The sequence below is a fragment of the Lolium rigidum genome, chromosome 3 (assembly GCF_022539505.1).
Source record: "Lolium rigidum isolate FL_2022 chromosome 3, APGP_CSIRO_Lrig_0.1, whole genome shotgun sequence".
NCBI classification, from domain to species: Eukaryota; Viridiplantae; Streptophyta; class Magnoliopsida; order Poales; family Poaceae; genus Lolium; species Lolium rigidum.
In genome coordinates this window covers 240528750-240549933 of record NC_061510.1, presented here as the reverse complement: position 1 = coordinate 240549933, position 21184 = coordinate 240528750, and the positions used below count along the sequence as shown (strand labels likewise).

General features: G+C 43.3%; 1 protein-coding gene across 4 annotated transcripts in view; it reads left to right on the top strand.

Moving 5' to 3' along the window:
* The first annotated feature begins 2580 nt into the window (after positions 1-2580).
* The window catches only part of LOC124703196 (proline-, glutamic acid- and leucine-rich protein 1), a 32489-nt gene continuing 13885 nt past the window's right edge, over positions 2581-21184 (top strand). For 3 of the 4 annotated variants that reach the window (XM_047235422.1, XM_047235421.1, XM_047235420.1), the window contains exons 1-14: positions 2581-2867; positions 3342-3458; positions 4733-4797; positions 6918-7017; positions 7102-7173; positions 7491-7550; positions 7665-7794; positions 7878-8068; positions 8194-8378; positions 8606-8733; positions 9378-9712; positions 11675-11909; positions 12254-12940; positions 13374-13663. In XM_047235422.1, coding sequence (XP_047091378.1) covers positions 2601-2867; positions 3342-3458; positions 4733-4797; positions 6918-7017; positions 7102-7173; positions 7491-7550; positions 7665-7794; positions 7878-8068; positions 8194-8378; positions 8606-8733; positions 9378-9712; positions 11675-11909; positions 12254-12940; positions 13374-13663 — 2862 coding nt within the window. In that variant the 5' untranslated portion in view covers positions 2581-2600. The remainder of the gene's footprint in view (positions 2868-3341; positions 3459-4732; positions 4798-6917; positions 7018-7101; positions 7174-7490; positions 7551-7664; positions 7795-7877; positions 8069-8193; positions 8379-8605; positions 8734-9377; positions 9713-11674; positions 11910-12253; positions 12941-13373; positions 13664-21184) is intronic. The other variant, XM_047235423.1, reaches the window with a different exon arrangement.

The window sequence follows — 21184 nt, the reverse complement described above, 5'->3', positions numbered from 1 at the left end:
CTCTTTATCATGCAGAAAAAATCGTTTCCAAAACTGTGAAAATAATAACGCATAACAACATTCTATCATCATTCGGCAAGTAATGTTCAACTGAAAATTTAATCAATGTAAGCTCTTTATCATGCAGAAAAAATTGTTTCCCCAAACTCGTGAAAATAATAAAGCGTAACAACATTCTATCATCATTCAGCAGTAATGTTCAACTGAAAATTTAATCAATGTGAGCTCTTTATCATGCAGAAAAAATCGTTTCCCCAAACTGTGAAAATAATAAAGCAGAACAACATTCTATCATCATTCAGCAGTAATGTTCAACTGAAAATTTAATCAATGTAAGCTCTTTATCATGCAGAAAAAATCATTTCCCAAACTATGAAAATAATAACGCAGAACAACATTCTATCATCATTTAGCTGAAAATTTAATCAATGTAAGCTCTTTATCATGCAGAAAAAATCATTTCCCAAACTGTGAAAATAATAACGCAGAACAACATTCTATCATCATTCAGCAGTAATGTTCAACTCGAAAATTTAATAATGTAAGCTCTTTATCATGAGAAAAAATCGTTTCCAAAACTGTGAAAATAATAACGCATAACAACATTCTATCATCATTCGGCAGTAATGTTCAACTGAAAATTTAATCAATGTAAGCTCTTTATCATGCAGAAAAAATTGTTTCCCCAAACTGTGAAAATAATAAAGCAGAACAACATTCTATCATCATTCAGCAGTAATGTTCAACTGAAAATTTAATCAATGTGAGCTCTTTATCATGCAGAAAAAATCGTTTCCCCAAACTCGTGAAAATAATAAAGCAGTAACAACATTCTATCATCATTCAGCAAGTAATGTTCAACCGAAAATTTAATCAATGTAAGCTCTTTATCATGCAGAAAAAATCGTTTCCCCAAACTGTGAAAATAATAAAGCAGAAGTCATAAAAATTCTTGTACAGAATCCACTAATTCAACACTTCTACGGTACCTTCTAAAAAAAACACTTCTACGGTACCACACAATGCCACTACAACATAAGGACATGGACTCTAGACAGGCCCTAATAAAACAACATATTGCATTCCAACCTGAATCCAGCTTTCTAAATTATAAAGCCACTCATTTCTTCAATATTTGTTTAATACTGTATTTGCTGTCGGAGATAACTTGCGGAATACAATATCAGTCTTTCCCATAGCAAGTCAGCATGCAGGGAAAAGAAGATACCATGGGTTGTGACGGCCAATATAGAAACAATCAAGACCTGAACATGTATATTGTGTATAGAAATAGAAAAAACAAGAAACGAAACTTTATCACCTCACCATGGCATCAGAGGAACTCATGCCAAGCTCTAGCAACCACCCACCACCGTGCTTCCTTGCCTGCAACTCGATGAGAGGATATAAACGAAGTGAGAAGTGAAGAGAACGTACCTATTTGCACCAGCTCGTGGACAATATGAACACAAATGTTGCTTGTTACCGCCATTGGTACGACTCTTGTGTACACCGAAACCCTAGCCGGAAAGCAGAAATCAATTCAAGATGATAGAATCAGACTGGAGCTGAAGTGGGAGGAGGGAGACGGTCATGTTGTGCTATGGCAGATGAGGCTCGTTAGGGACCATGGCGCCATCTCCATGGACGACACGGATCAACCTTCCTCGCCTACAGTTCGTGTGGGGAGAAAAGGAGGCGGCGCAAGAGAGAAGAGGAGGAAGCAACCTACCTACCTCAAGGGACCCGCCGCCGAGGATACGAACGAGGGAGATGCGGCTCTCCTCCGCGCAGGTCTCCGCAGATCGAGGGCTCCTCCTGAGCGCCCGAGACGGCCGCACGTCGCCCTCCCGACGGCCGCAAATCTAGGGCGGGTGGAGGGCCGACCATGGCGGAGGAACGCGTGGACTCGAGAGCGGGTGAAGAGGAGCACGAGGAGGCGGTGGGGAAGAGAGGTTGGCCATGGCCTGGAGAAGAGGCGGCTCGCACGGGAAGGAGAGATGGAGATTGGGCACCAAAGTCCACGCCCCTGTACACGCACGTCTCCCACGTCTCGCCTGCTCGCCCGCAGCGGTAATTTCGAGCCGGAAGGAGAGGCAAGAACGCCACGACACCAGACGACCATCCCTGCGTCTGACGAACTTGCCCCGCACGTAGTCGTCCCCATCTGTCATCGACGCAAGGGAAGGCAGCAGAGGTGAAAAAAAGGTTTGACATCATCGAACGGCCAGGGTAGATTGCGGGAGTGGAAAATTGCTGTACAACGCTCGACGGACGAACATGATCAAATCCCCCACCCCCTTCGGAGGCCCTGGGAGGCCGAGTTGCCCAGGCCGATTTCTAGGAGTAATGCTCAGCGGGCAAACATGGCGTCCCACTTATCTATCGCGGGCTTATGCGGCGAATAAGCGGGCACCCGCGTTTGGTCCCACTTACACCCTGACCGCATGACGTGTCCATCCGGTCCCTCGCTAGGGTTTAGCGCGGCCCAACCCCGCCCCGCAGCCGCCACCTTCTTCTAACGGACCGCGCGCTCCACCTCCACCCCAAGTCCGGCCGCGCCGTCTCCCAAATCCACCGCCCCCCACCACCAACCAGCGATGGCCGGCGCCGTCGGCTTCCTTGCGGACCTGAACGACCAATGGCTCAAGCCACGTCTGCTCCGAGTGGTGGTCGGCGAGCAGCTGCCACAGCCGGGGAGCACCGTCCCGCCGTCGGAGCTCGCCTCCATCCTCGACGCGGTGCGCACGCACGGCCTCCTCACCGAGGCCATCCAGGGCCCGCCGGACCGGAAGCTCGCCGAGGCGTGGCGCGCCGCGGTGGACGCCTGGGTCCAGCGCGTCGGCGAGCTCCTGCAGAGCGACTCGGTATGCTGCTTGCCGTCTGGTCCACCTGCACCCCACTCTGTCGTTAATTTGGTCTAGTCTGGGTTGAAGTGCCAACTCCTGCTCCAAGGATTTGGGGGACTTCTCTTCTCTCTGTCATAATACTCAACTTGTGTTGCACCTGCACCGAACCCATTGCAGCAGGGTGTGCAGTTTTGAGCTAGTTGTTGCTGTACATCGCTGAAACTAGTTTCCTCAGTGCTCCTTGTTACTAGTCTCTTACATAACTAGGAATTATGGCGTCCGGTGAGATAGTTTTATACTCGTCAGTGCCATATTTTGTTGTTCTGTGCTGCAGAATGGTGCAGGCTTGAACAATGTACACCATATAAAATCTCAACATCAGTAATTGTTTTTTCCTGCCAGCTTTAACAATCGTTAAATCTTCAATGTAAAATAAAACATACTAGACATGATTTACTAACATTGCTTTCCTTCTTTCTGTTAAATCTTTAGCCACACAGTCGTTGGTTGGGTACTTGCTTTCTCGGCGTCACTTTCCAAGATATCAGCAACGAGCGTTTTCTGGAATCATACTCTGATTGGTTTGAGAAAATTCTAACCAACTTGCAGGTAATGCACATAGTTTACTTGGACTTTCATGTTCTTGTTTTTATTTATTTATTCTGAGCTAGCGTAGCGTGTAGCCTCTTCCTCCCTCCATACTTCAGTGTTTTAATGTCTGCAAAATCCCATTGTTTATTTAATAATCAATAGTGTGTTTTAGGTTATTTGAATTACTACTTGATCTAACTAATTTCCGACCAGATTATAGACACGAAGGTAATGCAAAAGTTGCCATGAAGCATAGCAATATTCCTGTTGTGACCGCCCTTTGCTGGAATTATATTTGACGCCAGACTAGTTGGTTGACCTGTTTCAGGAATAGGATACCTTCAATGAAATAAAATGTTGATATTTACTACTCCCTCCGTCCCACGAAGGTTGTCTGAGATTTGTCATAATTTGGATGTATCTAGATGCTAAATAGTGTCTAGGTACATTCAAATTCTACTAAATCTCAGACAACCTTCATGGGACGGAGGGAGTACCTAGGAGCAAGCCGATGAAGAAGTCTGTCCCTGGCATTTGTTTTGCTCCCCTTGGGCGTGATATTCATCTAAATTTTATCTCTTGGGCTACCTGTTCTCTTGGCACCTTCTGACTGCCTGGGTTTGTAGTTGTTCAGAACTGGATGTTGCTATAATTTTTGGGCTATATTGTGCTTGTTTTGAACTCAAATTTGAACCGAAGAATGAAATGCCAGCCCACATTTTCTTTCTTCTAGAGTCAAATCATAGGAGTTCAGTCTGTTAAATTATTTATTTGTTCGCTACCTCATTTTTCTCCTAATTTATCATATGTATGAATGTATGATGCATGTTAAGCAATCAGTCTGAAATTATGGTATGTAACACCATTCATGTCATTCCGTATTGATCTAAACCTAGGCTCGTGTTTGAAACAATATATCAGAACTTGACTTGCAGATGCCATTTTTCTCATTATTTTACCTGTTCTGTACATTTATAATTTGATATGTGTAGAACACTCCACTAGACAACTTTATGGCTTTACTGAGCTCGTTGGTGTGGTTTTATACAGTAATAAATCTGATTGAGATTTGTATAATCCATGTCAACAAACGACATTCCCACAAAAAAGAAAAGCAAAATCCATTCTAGAATAAAATTTGAAGATCTTGAATAATGCTTCTCAGTAGTTCATTTATCCAATATTCTTCACATCCCTGAAGAGTTAATTCTCTTTCTAGTTTTCTTTACACGAATGCACATCGTCGAACATTATTATTAGTTAGCTGATATGTCTTCTTTGCCACCTAGCAGGAACCATCTAGCTCGCAACTTGCTACCGATGTCTCTTGTACTTCTATGTCTGATTTATTTGTGAGGTATGTCATGGAAAGCTGTGTCCTGTTACTTGATGTCAAGCAAATAGTTGGATTGCTGGTATTTTGTCTGTTATTTTAACAAGTACATGATTGCATATCATTTATTGCCATGCCTCATGTGCTGGTACTTATTTAAGTGAGGCAACTAAATTCTTGTTTCTATCATGGAACTTGTACTGATTTTATTTCATAGGCTAATATTGTGACGGATAATTAAATAAAAACTCAATTGTCCTGCTAACACCATGTGCTCAATTAATTCAGTGTGGATTGTTCTTGAGAACTTATCATACTTGGTGGATAGCATGGCAGGTATGCGTAAAGTCCAGATTGACACTCTGTGGCACCAACCCTGGCATTCCCTAAAGATGACGAACGTGCTTCCCCTCCTTGGCCCTTCATTTGACTTTCTTGAGTAGCAAATATTTATGTGAAATGAATGTCTTGCATGATTTTTTTAAAATGTGCATTTGTTTTAAATGATAAGTAATTACTCCTTTCTCTGTTAATGTTAACCATGTTTGAGCAGCATTAAAGATATATCTAATTATTTTATATATTTGAACAATAAATATTCTTTTTCTCACTTCATACCCCACTCCTGATGATACTGGGAGAAAACTTTGCTCTGCGACATTCATGCCATCATGACTCACGTGGAATCCTATACTCTGGTTGTTAATTTTTCATGGAGCATAATCCTATGACGCGGTGGAAGCCGCGGTGTGTGTTGGAGGAGGGCGGTGAACTGCTTGTCGAACTCAACCAGTGCTGGTTCATTTGAGAGAGATGCGCTCGCTTAGCACATTGCAGTGTGACGGAGGTCCAGCCAGGGGTGTTAGCAAGTTCGGTGATCTGAGGCCATGGTGAAGGGCCATAAGCATCAGTGGCTGTGGTACCACACCTTAAAGTTGCCTGCCAGATGGAAGGAGATGGTGCCAACCTTCTCTGGCTCATACGTGCGCCGCGACTCAAAGAGGAGATCGCAGTGGGTAAGCCATGCCAGCAGGCCCACCTCACTGTTCTAGGTAGGGGCCATCTTGAAGAAGCGTCATGGGTTGTCGCCCTTCGATTTGTTTGATGGGAGCACCAACAGCCTGTCGGTTGGCTAGATACAACCACTGGCAGCAGTGCCCTCTGGAAGCTCCCCTTATTTGCCAAATTGTGCTCGCGCTGCTGCCAGTGGAGATTGCTCCCGAAAGATGGAATTAGACTGACGGTCTAACTTGGTGCCGAGGTTCTTCTGCTTGTTGGTCACGATTTTCTGTGTCACAGAGAAACCAGGGACTCCTGAATTTTCTCTAGCTTCTGCTCAAGGGTTATCGGCTCATCAGTTTATTGGTGATTGAAGACATGGTAGGTATGGACGATCCTAATGTGTCTGAGTGATCTGTGAGAAGATTAGAGTGGAGAGGATGACCATAGGAAGCAGGATGAAATGGCTCTGGACCACTGCAGCATTACACAACCATGACGGGGCTGCTGCACGTGAAAGTCAGGGATGAAGAGATGAGAGAGGGGTAGTTGCGATATGTGCATTGCTCGTAAGGAGCTAGAGGCAGGCATTACGTAACCCATGTTACATCAACTGGAGTCCTAACTCCTAAGGCAGAATCTAAGTAAACTCGGAAAAAGCTCTAAGAGATAAATTCTTTGCCAAAGCTGAAAGAGATCTTCCTAACAACTTACCACCTGCTTCTACTGGGGCCGGTTCCCTCGTTTTGTGCCTCCTGCGGCTATAGGAGAGGCTCAGAGGCTCCCACATAACATGCAATATGTTGGGTGCATTGAGCCTCGGCCATTATGTAGTACATGAGTGTAAGAAGCTCTCCTAGAGATAAGGCAAGAATCATGGATTGCAAATCCTCCTACAATCTCGTATATGCCAATAATAATATACTTCAACAGATATACTATATCAGTCTGTATCAATTGCTTTGCGTAGCTGCATTTTAGCTTGTTTATTATAGTATTGTAAATTTAGCTTGTTTACTATAGTATTGTAAATGACTGAATGCGATTGTTTGAAATGCTAAAGCTTGATAATTTATCCATTGCACTTTCTTCTGTGTGCTACTATTTTGTTCAGATGTAAGAAACATAACTTGTTCTTTGATTAGATTGGCCAAATTTTTGAACTTGAAGAAAGAGGCATCATCCTTTGCTGGAAGAGTTGTCGAACCATTATTGCTGCTTTTAAATGAAAATGGTCCAGTGGCGGTATGCTGTTCTTATCCACAGGCTTATCTGTTTGATTTCAAGCATTCAAGAGTATAAATGTATAATGTGTGTCTGTGTTTGCAGGATGAAGCGATTGATTTGCTGAGGACAGTTATTAAATTGTATCCCTCATCTCTAAATCGGCACTATAATAAAGTATGCTTACACTTATGTTGTAGTTCATTTCCTATTGTGAGTAGCTATGTACTCCTGTTAACAACAAACTTGATGTTTGATGTAGGGTCATAGGAGTTCAAAATTTGAAATATCTTTATTATGTACATGAGCTACTCTTATCATTTAGTTGTAATTTAAATGCTGAGTGAGCAGGGACGCAAGTGTTCTCTTTTGTAATATGTTCCTTTGAGATCTCGCTAGTTTTTAGTGCATACCTCTGAAACTACATCCAGTTTACAGCTTCCTACTATTCTTACTTTTCATTAATATATTATTCTGTACTTTACAAATTTCAGGTTGAATCCGCCATTGCAGCAAAGGTTATGAGTGCAGAAGTCAATGTAAACTCATCAAAGGTGACACATTCGTTTCATTCTCCATTTTTTAGTTTTTTCCCTTTGTCGCTCCTTGCCATGAATTTTCCCTTTGTGTTGACCAACCTCTACTCTTTGCATCTTCCAATCCTCCAGAAATTTGCGCGAGTCCTAGCAATGTTACCTTCTGTCCGAGTATCTGAGGGCAGTTGGTCACTGATGATCCAGAAGATACTGATTGGGGTAAACAATCTTTTGAACGATGCTTTTGTCGGGCTGGAAGAAGGTAATGTATGGCATGAGCAATTCTTATTTTCAGTTGTACCAATTTAGAGTGTCTTGACTGTCTTCTAACAATTATATTTGCAGAAAAGAAAGGCCGTGAGATTATGATGCTATTAGTTCCACCTGGAAATGATCCTCCACCAGTCTTGGGAGATCAAATAAAGTTGGGAGGCAATTTGCATGTAACAAAGAAATTTCGTGTCTTCACTGTCCCAACCATTTCAGCCCTTGCCCATTGCTGTTGTGTGATGCTGACTAGTTATTACCCGGTTCAGGTTCGTCCAAAGCTGCATCTTTTGGTACATTGTCATTATTTGTTACCTAATGGCGCTAATAAGCTGCTATAAAGCATTAGCGTTTTGTTTTAAACTATATTGTTTTACTTGTCATTTCTCAAAAGGTCAATGTTCCTGTGCGCGCTTTATTAGCTCTGTTGCGGAGAGTGCTCTTAGTTGATGGATCATTGCATAACAAGAAGTTCCCTTCAACCACTTCCTTGCACCAAGAGCTTATTTGTTTTGAGCTTCCGTCATTGCATTCATCTTTCTTGGATTTGCTCCATGCAACTATTAAAGGAATGCGAAGGTACCATGTGTACTACCTCTTATTGCTATTATTTAAGACTTCCCATGTATATTTTCCACAAGTTTTAAGCATAGATTGAATACAGACATATAGACAACAAGTGATCATAACATTGAATTTTAAGTAATTTTGGAACTGGATTTTATACAAGTTCTATTTATTATTGGTTTGGACCTGAGCCTATACTGGGAAAGCAATGTCTAAATTATATACTTGTCATATTGCAGCCAACTTCTACCACATGCTGCTAATATTGTACGGCTTATAGCTGATTACTTCAAAATTGCAAAGTTGCCTGCTATGAGGACAAAGGTTTACAGCATTGTGCAGCTGTTGCTGACCTCCATGGGTGTTGGTAGGTGATTTTTTTTGTTTATTTGTTCACAGTTGCCTGCTGGTATCTTTTAAGATAATTTTTGAGAGTAAGTTGGTGTGGCCATAATTATGTTAATTTCAGAACTGCCTGTTTTCAGAATTAGTAACAAATTAACAATCAACATGGTTGTGCATATCTCAGCGTGGTCATACAAAACTGATTTTTTCCCTTTCTTTGCTGCCACTATGGAGATATAATTTTGCAATACATCATTCTTCTAATACTTTCTCCGTGGCATGTTTGGTTTGCTCATTCGGAAATCATTGGTTCAAGGAATATACTTTATCTGTTTACAATCTTTGTTAATGATGCTCACACGGAACTCAGATTTTTAGCATCCTTGCGGTGTTTGTTGGAGCGTATCTAACAACAGGCTGGATTTCTGAGATATGACACTGCTGCGCACGCTATGGTCGAACCAATATTCCATGTCTTCAAAATTTAGAAGCCTAATTTTACATACAGTTCCCTGCATCAGTCCATGTCATGTTTTTCTTTGTTGAATGACTGTCATACTTCCGGTTGCACCCATATAAATGTTTGGTTCATAGCTTTGGTCGTCTTTTAGTCGATTGCGAGTTGCACCCACTGCTGACTGAATAAATGATGGCTTTTGTTACCAGGAATGTCTCTGCACTTGCTAGAGGTAATAGTCAGCAATGCAGTTGGTGATCTGGATGATAGTTGTGTAAACGAAATGACTTTATTAAGCACAAATCCAACAAAAGTGACTAGTGAATCTTCATCAAAAAGTTACTCCAAGAAGAGGAAGCAGGAACCACAAATACAAAATTCACATGCTTCAGGTTTGGAGAAAGCAGCAGCCAGCCCAAAGAAAAGGAAAACTTCTTCCACGCCAACCGCGTCGAAGGGAATGACCCCTGAAACTGCATCGTATGTTACACCACTCTGCATCAAAATAGCTGCACTAGAAACCTTGGAAATTCTTCTGAATGTGGTATGCCCAAAATTTATCTTCCTTTTCACCTGCATATTATTCTCAATTCTTCTCTTATTACTTTTCTTGTTGTTCTTTCCTCTTTGCATATCTAGATATCCAAGAGAACCAAAATCACTTTCATCTGCTATATTGTTTTTAGCAGGGTTTGGCAAGTTCATAGTTCATACTCTAAAGTCTAAACTACTGCTGATCCCTACTTAGTGCAGACTGTATTTTTGCTTGTTAGATGTGATCTAGGATTTGAGAACTAATATTTATCTGGATTTAAGGATATAAACTGCCTATCAGCCAAAATATTGAACCAGCCTATTTCAGGTTTTAGGGCTAGTAGTATTCTCTGGAAATATGTTCTTTTTCCCAGCGATTTTTTGTTTTACCAATAGAGGATAGAAGACAATCATCACAGGTCAATGTATTACAAAGCTAGGGACTTGACAGAAACAGATTGCCCAATTCTCTGTTCTCCGACCTTCTAGTTCTAGTTTATGGGCCATGTAGTTTTGTTTTTTACTGGTCTTACTTTAGGTGGCCCGTGTCTTTTCACCAGCCTCTTGTCTCCCTGGACTAAAACCATGCATTCCCATATTATATCACTCGGGTATCAGAGTGTTTACCATTCACCCTACACAGTATGAATTTGGCAAAAGCATGCACTTATTTCCTACTTTTTTGAAGTATATGTATAACTTGCTGATATGATATTTAGTATTAGTTAAATATGGAATTAAATTTAGTAGGAACTATATACTGCATCTTACGGTACACTACAGCCTTATGCATAAGGGTGGGAACTCCTAAATCCTAATGCATTCATGTATAAAATGTGATGATCCAATAGACATTGCATGTGAGGGTGCTTATGGCATTCTCTTTCCTAGTTGTCCCCAGCTGCTTTTTATATATTTGATCTTTTTTGCTGTAGATGGTTTAGAGGAGCTGTGAGCTGTCTGCTATCTTATTTTGAGTTCACAAACTCTAATACACAGAGAGCATGTTGTCTTAGCGGGATGGTGGTTCCAAACCACCTGTAATGAAGGTTTGCATGGTAGTGAGCATATAATTGCATGCGAAGGAAGATCGTTGTAGCCAAAGTAGTCGATCACATAAGAAGCCAACATGCTCCCGAGTAAACCTGATCACTCCTCACACTGCAGGTTCTTCTCTAGGGGTGGGATAGACATGATCATTTGATGCAGCACATGATTCATGTCCTGTTCACCCTTTATTTCTGTTCACTATCGCTAGCACAGATGATCAAACCAATCTGTTTCCTTCTGTTCCTTGATATGGGAACACTACATTGCGATATAAGTCAACCCAACGTGGCCACCACAACAAGTCTAGCCTGGTTTGGATAATCTTGATCTCCTACAGATGATTCCTTTGTTCCTACTACCATTAGGGGACGGTGGAGTTATTCAAACATCAAATCGATCAGGAGGACAATAACAATGACCAGACATCAATTTTACCCTTTTGATATTGATGAGGAATTCTAGATAGAATAGACCTTGATTGAGAGGCAGATTTGAGCTAGGGATCAAACTATTTCCACGCACATAGATTTGCCCTTACTCCCTAATGACAGCTTCAGGTTTAGGATATGTACTAATATTTTATGGGTAGAGTATGGTAAATAAATTCCCTTGTTTTCATCATATCAGTTTGGGGAATAAATTGGTACTTATGTATTTTGATTTCTATAACACTAAATGTTAGGTTGTAAAAGTAATGTTCTTGATTGTCATGCTAAAATCTACTCTCTTTTGAATGATTATAACTTTTATCATGAAATATTGACACTACGCACTTCCTTTCAATACTGTTTCTAGTCATTGCCATGTTTTGTAATTATTACAATGTTCCTTGGGTCTCAATTCTTTGGGGTTACACAGTCTGATGTATATATTTTATAATTGCAACAAGTAGATGTAATATACATTTTATTTCCTCGATCAGGGGGGGTCATTGAGGACAGATCACTGGAGGGCAAAAGTGGACTTGCTGCTAATTAACATAGCTAGGAGTGCTTGTGACTCAGGAGCGGGGTATGAGCAATCAACATCGACAGCTGGGGAGACAAGCATATCAGATTTCCGACTTGCTTCATTCAAGGCATTGCTGGCATCTTTCCTTTCTTCTCCTTATGCCCGACCGCCTTATTTAGCCCAAGGAATTGAACTCTTCAGAAGAGGTAAAATCTCTTAGCGTGTCTATAACATACTTGTCTACAGATGTACATATTTTTGTTTCTTGTAATTAATAGATGGTTAATTGTAAGGAAATAATGTGGGTTTTGCTTGAACTGCCTTGGCATGCTTAGTGACAAAAGCAGACCTTGTACTATTAGCTTTATGACATGATACAACCTGCAGCAAGGACAAAACAATGAAATGTAGCTAAGCTTGATTTTCCTTTTTTTGTGTGGATTTTGTAAATGGAATGAGTTAGAGCTGGCTAGGGTGGTTTCATATATCAGGGTGGGGGTTGCAGATATATCCATGAAAATAACAACTATTATCTCTTGTTTCATTACAGGGAAGCTAGAGATAGGCACTAACCTTGCAGAGTTTTGTTCTCATGCTTTGCTGGCTTTGGACGTTCTTACTCACCCTCGAGCCCTTTCTCTAGAAAGGGCAGGTCCTTTAGTTCCTGGACTCAACCACAGTGGACCAGAAAAGATAGTTTTTGGTGCTGGCAGATCCAAGTTTTCACAATCTGAAGGTCAGTTTCAGGTTATTGAGAATGAAGATAGTGATGATGACTGGTTGCCATCCACCAAGGATAATGAGCCAAAAGAAGAGCTCACTCTTGTCAAAGAAGATCCGCAAACTGATTCACGTACAGTTCCTGAGGCAGTACAAGCTGTTCCCACGCACAACAAGAGCGATGTCAATAATATGGTGGATGCGGCTACAGAGGAAACCCACAAGCTAAAGACAGTGGATAATCCTACAAGCTCCAATGCTGTTCCAAATCCAATTTACTCAAGGCCACCTGGAACACAGATACCTGCAGTTGCTCCAGTGGACTTGCTGCTAATTAACATAGCTAGGAGTGCTCTTGACTCAGGAGTGGGGTATGAGCGATCAACATTGACAGCTGGGGAGACAAGCATATCAGATTTCCGACTTGCTTCGTTGAAGGCATTGCTGGCATCATTCCTTTCTTCTCCTTATGCCCGCCCGCCTTATTTAGCCCAAGGAATTGAACTCTTCAGAAGAGGTAAAATCTCTCGTGTCTATAACATTGTCTACAGATGTAGATATTTTTGTTTCTTGTAATTAATAGCTGGTTAATTGAAAGAAAATAATGTGGGTTTTGCTTGAACTGCCTTGGCATGCTTACTGACAAAAACAGTCCTTGTACTATTAGCTTTATGACATGATACAACCTGCATCAAGAACAAAACAATGAAAGAGATGGTTAATTGAAAGGAAATAATGTGGGTTTTGCTTGAACTGCCTTGGCATGCTTACTGACAAAAGCAGACCTTGTACTATTAGCTTTATGACATGAAAATTTAGGTAAGCTTGATTTTTCTTTTTTGGTGTGTGGATTTGGTAAATGGAATGAGTTAGAGTGGTTTCATATATCAGGGTGGGGGTTGCAGATATATCCATGAAAATAACAACTATTATCTCTTGTTTCATTACAGGGAAGCTCGAGAGAGGCACTAGGCTTGCAGAGTTTTGTTCGCATGCTTTGCTGGCTTTGGACGTTCTTACTCACCCTCGAGCCCTTTCTCTAGAAAGGGCAGATCCTTTAGTTCATGAGGCAGTACAAGCTGTTCCCACGCACAACAAGAGCGATGTCAATAATATGGTGGATGCGGCTACAGAGGAAACCCACAAGCTAAAGACAGTGGATAATCCTACAAGCTCCAATGCTGTTCCAAATCCGATCTACTCAAGGCCACCTGGAACACAGATACCTGCAGTTGCTCCAGTGTATAATCCTTCTAGCTCCACTGCTGTTTCAAACCCAATCTACTCAAGGCCACCTGAAACGCAGAAACCTACAGTTACTACACTTCCTGCTGATCTTGTTGAGCGTCTTCAGAACAGAAGCTCAGCCGTTCTTCAGAACAAAAGCTCAGATGTACCGTCTGGCAACCTGGGAACCTCATATCAAACACCATCGGTCCAAAGCCTCGCTCCAAGCCATACAGGGAGCTCTCCAACCCGCTTCACGCTGCCCATTCAGCCAGCCTTGTCTGATGGAGAGTCTGAAGACTCAATGCCAGACATAGTCGATGCTGACCCGGATTCTGACTACGACTATTGACTAGCCATCTATACTAGTATTTGTGCTCTGTAAAACTCTGGTTTACCTCAGAACAGCATAATGTTCATGTATTCTTTTGCTTTTTGTGCCTATGAAACTTCCATGGCTTGCTCTCGTTTTGCCCTTCCGAACAAAAAAAAAAACTGCATGGTGTGCTAAATCTGGTATAGGTACGACATTTTTGTGCCCCGTACAAGGCAGAGGTGCCAGATCTGTATGCTTAAGAGCCTGCTTGGAACATATAAATGATCAGAAAAGAGACTTTCCCATGAAAGATCAGAAACTCGTGTTTGAATAAGGAAATGGCTAAATGCCGTGTTTAAGCAAGTTTTTTTTCTTCTTCTTTAAAACCATCCATTTACTCCTTTCCAAATTAAGTGTTGAGGATTTGTCTAGATACGGATGTAAGACGCCTATTTAGGGCCGGAGATACACGTGGTCTAGCGAGCGTGAGCGCCCTACGCTGGAGCGCCTCGATAGGGTCTTCTCAACGGTGGATTGGGAGACGGAGTACCCCTCCTCCTTTCTCTCAGCCTTGAGCTCCTCCACTTCGGACCACTGCCCCCTCCTTCTCAACCCGGCGGCCCAACTCAAGACTGGGAGGAGATTCAGGTTCAAGGCTTTCTGGCCTAAGGCCGATGGTTTCATGGAGTTGGTGGCTTGGGCCTCGACGCCGGTGATCGTCAATCCTTTCAAGAGGTTGGCGGCCAAACTCTCGGCCACTTCTAAGGCCTTGATGAGCTGGAATGATAAGTTCATTGGCAATGTGAAACGGCAAATCTTAATTGCCAATGAGCTTATCTTACGTTTGGACGTGGCGATGGAGACGAGGCCCCTATCCACGGGCGAGCGGGGTTTGAGGAAGTTGCTCAAACGGAAGTTGTTGGGTTTGGCCTCCCTGGAACGCACGATAGCCAGACAGAGATCTAGGATCACGTGGCTCAAGGAAGGTGACGCTTGTACACGCTTCTTCCACCTTCAAGCTAATCATCGGCGTCGAAAAAACTTCATTCCCCACCTGCGAGTCGACGGGGTCTTGGTTGCCGACCAAGATGACAAGGCTCGAGTTCTTGACGACTTCTATGAGCAGCTGTTGGGCTCAGCTCCTAAGCGTGGCTTCTCCCTCGACCTCGATTTCCTCGGTGTGCGGACACATGACTTGTCGGACCTAGAGGCGCCGTTCTCTGAGGAGGTGTGGTCCGTGATCAAGTCTCAGGAGCCTAACAAAGCTCCTGGACCAGATGGCTTCACTGGTAGATTCTACACCGTGTGCTGGCATATCATCAAGCACAATGTCATGGAGGCCTTCGAGACCTTGTGGAGGGGCGATGCCCGTGGTCTTCAGCTGGCGAACCAGGCCTTGATCTCCCTCCTCCCTAAGCACGCGGACGCGGTTGGGGTGCCGGACTTTCGACCCATTAGCCTCATCCATAGCGTGGCCAAGTTGGTGGCCAAGGTGCTCTCTTCCCGCCTCGCGCCGAAGATGCCACAGATTGTGGGGCCGCACCAGAGTGCCTTCATCAGGGGGCGTTGTCTTCATGATAACTTCCAGTTGGTGCAATGCACAGCTAGGCGTCTGCATGCCACCAAGACCCCGACCGTAATGTTCAAGCTCGACATCACCAAGGCTTTCGACACGGTAGACTGGGTTTCTCCTCGAGGTCCTTGCCAAGCTCGGCTTTGGCCCACGGTGGATTGCGATGGTTTGTGGTCTCCTCGGTACGGCTTCCACGAGGGTGTCGGTCAATGGAGTGGCGGGCTGCCTAATCTCCAACAGGTGTGGGCTGAGGCAAGGGGACCCGCTCTCCCCTTTGCTCTTCGACACTGTCATGGACGTGCTCCACCTCCTGTTCGAGAGGCCCGCGACCGATGGCCTGCTTGCGCACCTGGCGCTCCGCGGTCTTCGACATCGTACATATATGTACGTGGATGATGTGGTCACCTTCCCCAAGCCGGATCAGTTGGACCTCCTCACTTGCGCGGCCATCGTGGAGGACTTTCGTGAGGCGTCCAGCCTTCGCACCAACCTCGCCAAGTGTTCTGTCCATCCCATCAGGTGCTCCCCTCAGCAGATAAACCTTGCCCATGACATCCTTCGGTGTCAGGTGGCGGTGTGGCCGTGTAAGTACTTGGGGCTGCCGCTGGGACTCCGTAAGCCCTCTGCGGCCCAGCTGGAGCCCGTGGTGGACAGTGCGGCGAACAGGCTCCAGCCCTGGTGCGCCAAGCTGCTGACGCGTGGGGGGCGGACCATCTTGGTCCAGACGACCCTCTCGGCTATCCCGGTTCATTCCATGATGTCCCTTGACATCCCGCCTAGAACTTTGCAGGAGTTGACGAAGATCTGTCGGGGTTTCATGTGGAAGGCTAGACTTGATGTGAAAGGTGGACACTGCCTAGTGGCTTGGGAGCAGGTTACCTCCCCCAAGGTGCTTGGGGGCTGGGGCTTCCTAATCTACGCCTCCTCAACCTTGCTCTGCGCTGCCGTTGGGCGTGGCTGCAGAGGGTAGACTCGACCAAAGCTTGGGCGGAATTCAACCTTCAGATTCCGCGCCTGGCTAGAGCCCTCTTTGAGTCTGCTACAGTGGTCATCCTAGGTGACGGAGAGCGTGCGCTCTTTTGGAACGATAGGTGGCTCAATGGGGCGCGGGTTGCCTACTTGGCGCCAAACCTCCTGGCCTTGGTGGCTAGCCGCAAGGTCAGTACTCGCACGGTTAAGGAAGGCCTTGGCGGTGAATGGCTTCGTGATTGTGGCCCAGACTTGGGGCATGCCGCGGTGGCGGAGTTCTTCCTCCTCTGGCATGTTGTGGGCGCAGCACGGCTTGTGCCTGAGCGCTCGGATGAGTTTGTGTGGCGCTGGTCTGTTGATGGGAAGTTCTCCGTGAGCTCGGCCTATCAGGCTTTCTTTGCTGGCAGGGTTGGGGCACCGACGGCCTCTCAGATCTGGCGCTCGCGTGCCCCCTACTCCTGCAAGTTCTTCGCGTGGATTGTCTCAAGGAACAGATGTTGACAGCTGATAGGTTGCAGCGGCGTGGAGCGGCGTGGCCTTCCCGCCCCGGCCTCCTGCCCCCTTTGCAGTTAGGAGCCAGAGACGATCCAGCATCTGCTTCTGGGGTGCGTCGTGGCTCGGGAGATCTGGACTTGGGCTTTGAGCCGTTGGGGTAAGCTTGATTGGCTACCTGCTGCTCGCAAGGATCTGGTTTCCTAGTGGACCTCAAGACGTGGACAAAATGCCTTGCAGCGCGACTTGTGGACTTCGCTGATCCTGGTTTTATGGTCCATCTGGACACACAGAAATGACGTTGTCTTCAATTCGGCGAGGCCGGCGGTCCTGGCGATCAAGACGAAGATCAAGGAAGAGTATGTTAGGTGGCGTCTAGCTAGGCTCTTTCGTAGTGATAGTTTTGGCTTCCCGGAGCCGGTGGAGTTGTGGTGGCAATTAGGAGAGTAGGCTTCGGGTCGGGGAGCTGCCACCCCATGTTGGCAGCATGAACTTGCCGCTTGCGGCGTCGCCGGGCTTCTTTGCCTCTTCTTCTATATATAATACACCTTCCAGGAATCCAGGGTGTATTTTTGAAAGTAAGACGCCTATTTGGAATGGAGTTTGTATATACTTAAGTTTTTCTATAGGATTTGACCTTAGAAATTTCGTGCTACCGTAGCTTTACAAAATGTAATGTAGTGAACACTTATTTTCCCCGTAGATGGATTTTATTTAACTCAAAATCACAGCACACTTCAAGTTAGAAAAAAGAAAGACTTTGATTTTTCTCTCTTCATAATATACCACTAATGTCTGTTGCGACTCGTTGTATGTAGACTAGATTGAATCACGACAGCTCCTTCAGATTGTATCACTAGAGCTCCTTCAGATCCAAATGTTCGTTCCATGGACAAACTTTAGAAAGATGGGCCCATGGAGCCGTCGTTTGCTGGGACGGTCTACATGAAAAACCTCCCCGCCCTGGAGCTCAGGGCCGCGAAGGTGTTGCGTTTAAATGTTGTAAACACATGTGACCTCGAAAATATAATGCCCACATGACGGTATTTTTACATGACCAATCTAAGTGGCAGAAATGTTGGAATATAAGCGCCCACCCTTTACGCCTCACATATTTACAAGCATGGATATTACTTTTCTCTGTGCTGACTGGCCATGGCCAGCTAGCATTTTTGTCAACAGACAAACTGTTCTTCGCATTTACCAGGTTCAGCAGCCAAGGAGTAGATGAACTACTCTCTCTGACCCACCAAATGTGTTTCAACTTTATCAAAATTTGGATGTATCTACCTACTAGATAGTGTCTAGATGTACCTGAATTTTAATAAAGTTAAGCCACTTTTTTTTAAAAAAAATTTAAGTTAAGATACTTTCGGTGAGACAGAGAAAGTACAATATTTGAAGCTATTGAATACTCCATTGCATTCTTGCCACGTAATTCCAAGAGTAAAAAAGTAATGAAAAATATTAAAAGTAGGAGCACAGTTGCATAAGGAAATTTGCAACCACTTCATGAAAAATGAGACAAGGACTAGTTGGCAGCGTCAGCATGAATTCCAAGCCAAAGGAAAACACAAACCAGTTGTTCAAGCAGAACAATAATACTCCATGCATTTCTTCAGTATAGATCATTGACAGCAATTGTTGAGTAGAGGTAAAACAAATTAGGCTCCATACCAAAACTAAAGTTGCAGCTAGAGAAGAGCGGAAGTCAAAAGTAGTATTCTGCAGGCTTGCAGAGCGAAGCTGCTTTAAAAATACAGGAAATTGTCAAAGCAACGAGAGTTCAATAATGCAAGCTTATCATGAATCCCTTGAGGGCGGGGTACCCCTGCAGGCTGGTCTATAAACTGGAGTATCATAAACTTCAAACATTCCTCGAAAAAAGAAACTACAAACAAAATAACAACAGGCTGGTCTATGAAGGGTAGGGTAAAGGAGATTACATCTGATTTTTCCACTCTGGCTTCACAAGCGACAAGAAGTCAATTAGAACATATTAGTATCTAAATTATCTCAACAAGGGAAAACTGAATCACCCAGAGAGGTGGAACTATTATCCATACAACTAGTCTCATGGTGACATTACGTAGGTCAAAATACCTACTGTAACAGTGTCTACAAGCAGACCATAAGTATTTACAGTTCGCCAAAATTTCACTCTTGTTGGACAATCAAGCTCGGCGCTTGCTGAGACGCCATGAGTTGGGCTCGTGGTACCTGTCGTACAGAGGCTCGATCCTCTCCTGCCGCTTCCTCTTGCTCATCTTGGTTGGGTCTGCACCCTTGTAGAACCTCGGCGCCAACTCCACTAACCATTTCGGGTCGACCACCGTCACCTCCCTCATGTACTCCTTCGTTGTCATCACGAGCTCGTGGTAAATGACCCAGTCCGGCTGCCTCTGGAACAGTGCGCTGCTGGGGTGGATGTACACTGGCTGGTTTTCCACCAAGGTTCTGTAGCCTTCCTGGGGATCCTTCCTAGCCGCATGGAAAAAGAAGCCCGCTGTGATCGCTTTCCTTATTTTCGTAAAGTTCTTCCCAGCAGCAACAATATCCAATTTATATCTGCAGAGACAACAGCAAATATGTTAGGGCATAGATGGAATCACTTAACTCACAGCAAGTTGTATGCCAATATAGACTAGATCTAGAAAGCATGCCCAAACAACTTTAGCATGGGACTGGCAGTGACGGTAAGTTGTCTGAACAGCGACAAGAATTAAACAAAACTAGAAGCCAAGAACAAAAAGATGGACTCTGAAATCAGTTAATTTGTAAAATGATGATGTCTCCAAAGAACAATCATGTTCATATCGTCATTTGCTCCTTGATGCTCTCTTTTACTTCAATTCATATTTCTTATGTGAGCATCTTCTCAAATTATCAAGTCTAGCTAAAAGGCATTAAAGAAAAGTGCTTATGGAAGACAACCCATTGTTTTATTTTTGTAACTTTTCTTTTTTGTTGTCTCTTGGAAGTTGTTACCTCTGTAATAACCTCTCCTTATCATTTTTATTTCGTTTTTGTGCCAAGAATAGCCTCTAATAGGAAGAAAGTAAGATTTGGGGAAGTTGTTGTCCTAAAAACAGATTTTGTGCTGTCACCATAAAAATTCGTATAAATAGCCAGAGCGAAATTTTGAGCTGCCAATATTTTCGAATATGCCGCAGGTTATTATATAACTTTCGTTAGTTGACCACTTTTCGAGATGACCAACAGAAAATTTTCGAAAAAATCGATCTTTACCTGTTGTTCTGCTTTGACAGATTTCTATCATTATTTGCATTTGCCGCTTGATCTCTTTCTTATTTTTGAGTTCTTTTGAGAGAAGGAGCTTTTCAAAGAAATTGCTATAGTAGCTAAATTTTTTAATCGATGTTTGATTTATGTCAGGTATCAACTACTTTGCTAAGCTTCCCTTTTTCACTAATTCCATCATTATGTTCAAGGTATGCGGTATGGGTTCCTTATATTTTGGCCGTACATAATTCCTTTTATTTAGCTAATGGGACTTGACAAGTACTTGATATCTGAATCATGGATATAGCAACAACATTCTATCATCATTCAGCAGTAATGTTCAACTGAAAATTTAATCAATGTAAGCTCTTTATCATGCAGAAAAAATCGTTTCCCAAACTGTGAAAATAATAACACAAAACAACATTCTATCATCATTCAGCAGTAATGTTCAACTGAAATATAATCAATGTAAGCTCTTTATCATGCAGAAAAAATCGTTTCCCAAACTGTGAAAATAATAACACAGAACAACATTCTATCATCATTCAGCAGTAATGTTCAACTGAAAATTTAATCAATGTAAGCTCTTTATCATGCAGAAAAAATCGTTTCCCAAACTGTGAAAATAATAACACAGAACAACATTCTATCATCATTCAACAGTAATGTTCAACTGAAAATTTAATCAATGTAAGCTCTTTATCATGCATAAAAAATCGTTTCCCAAACTGTGAAAATAATAACGCAGAACAACATTCTATCATCATTCAGCAGTAATATTCAACTGAAAATTTAATCAATGTAAGCTCTTTATCATGCAGAAAAAATCATTTCCCAAACTATGAAAATAATAACGCAGAACAACATTCTATCATCATTTAGCTGAAAATTTAATCAATGTAAGCTCTTTATCATGCAGAAAAAATCATTTCCCAAAC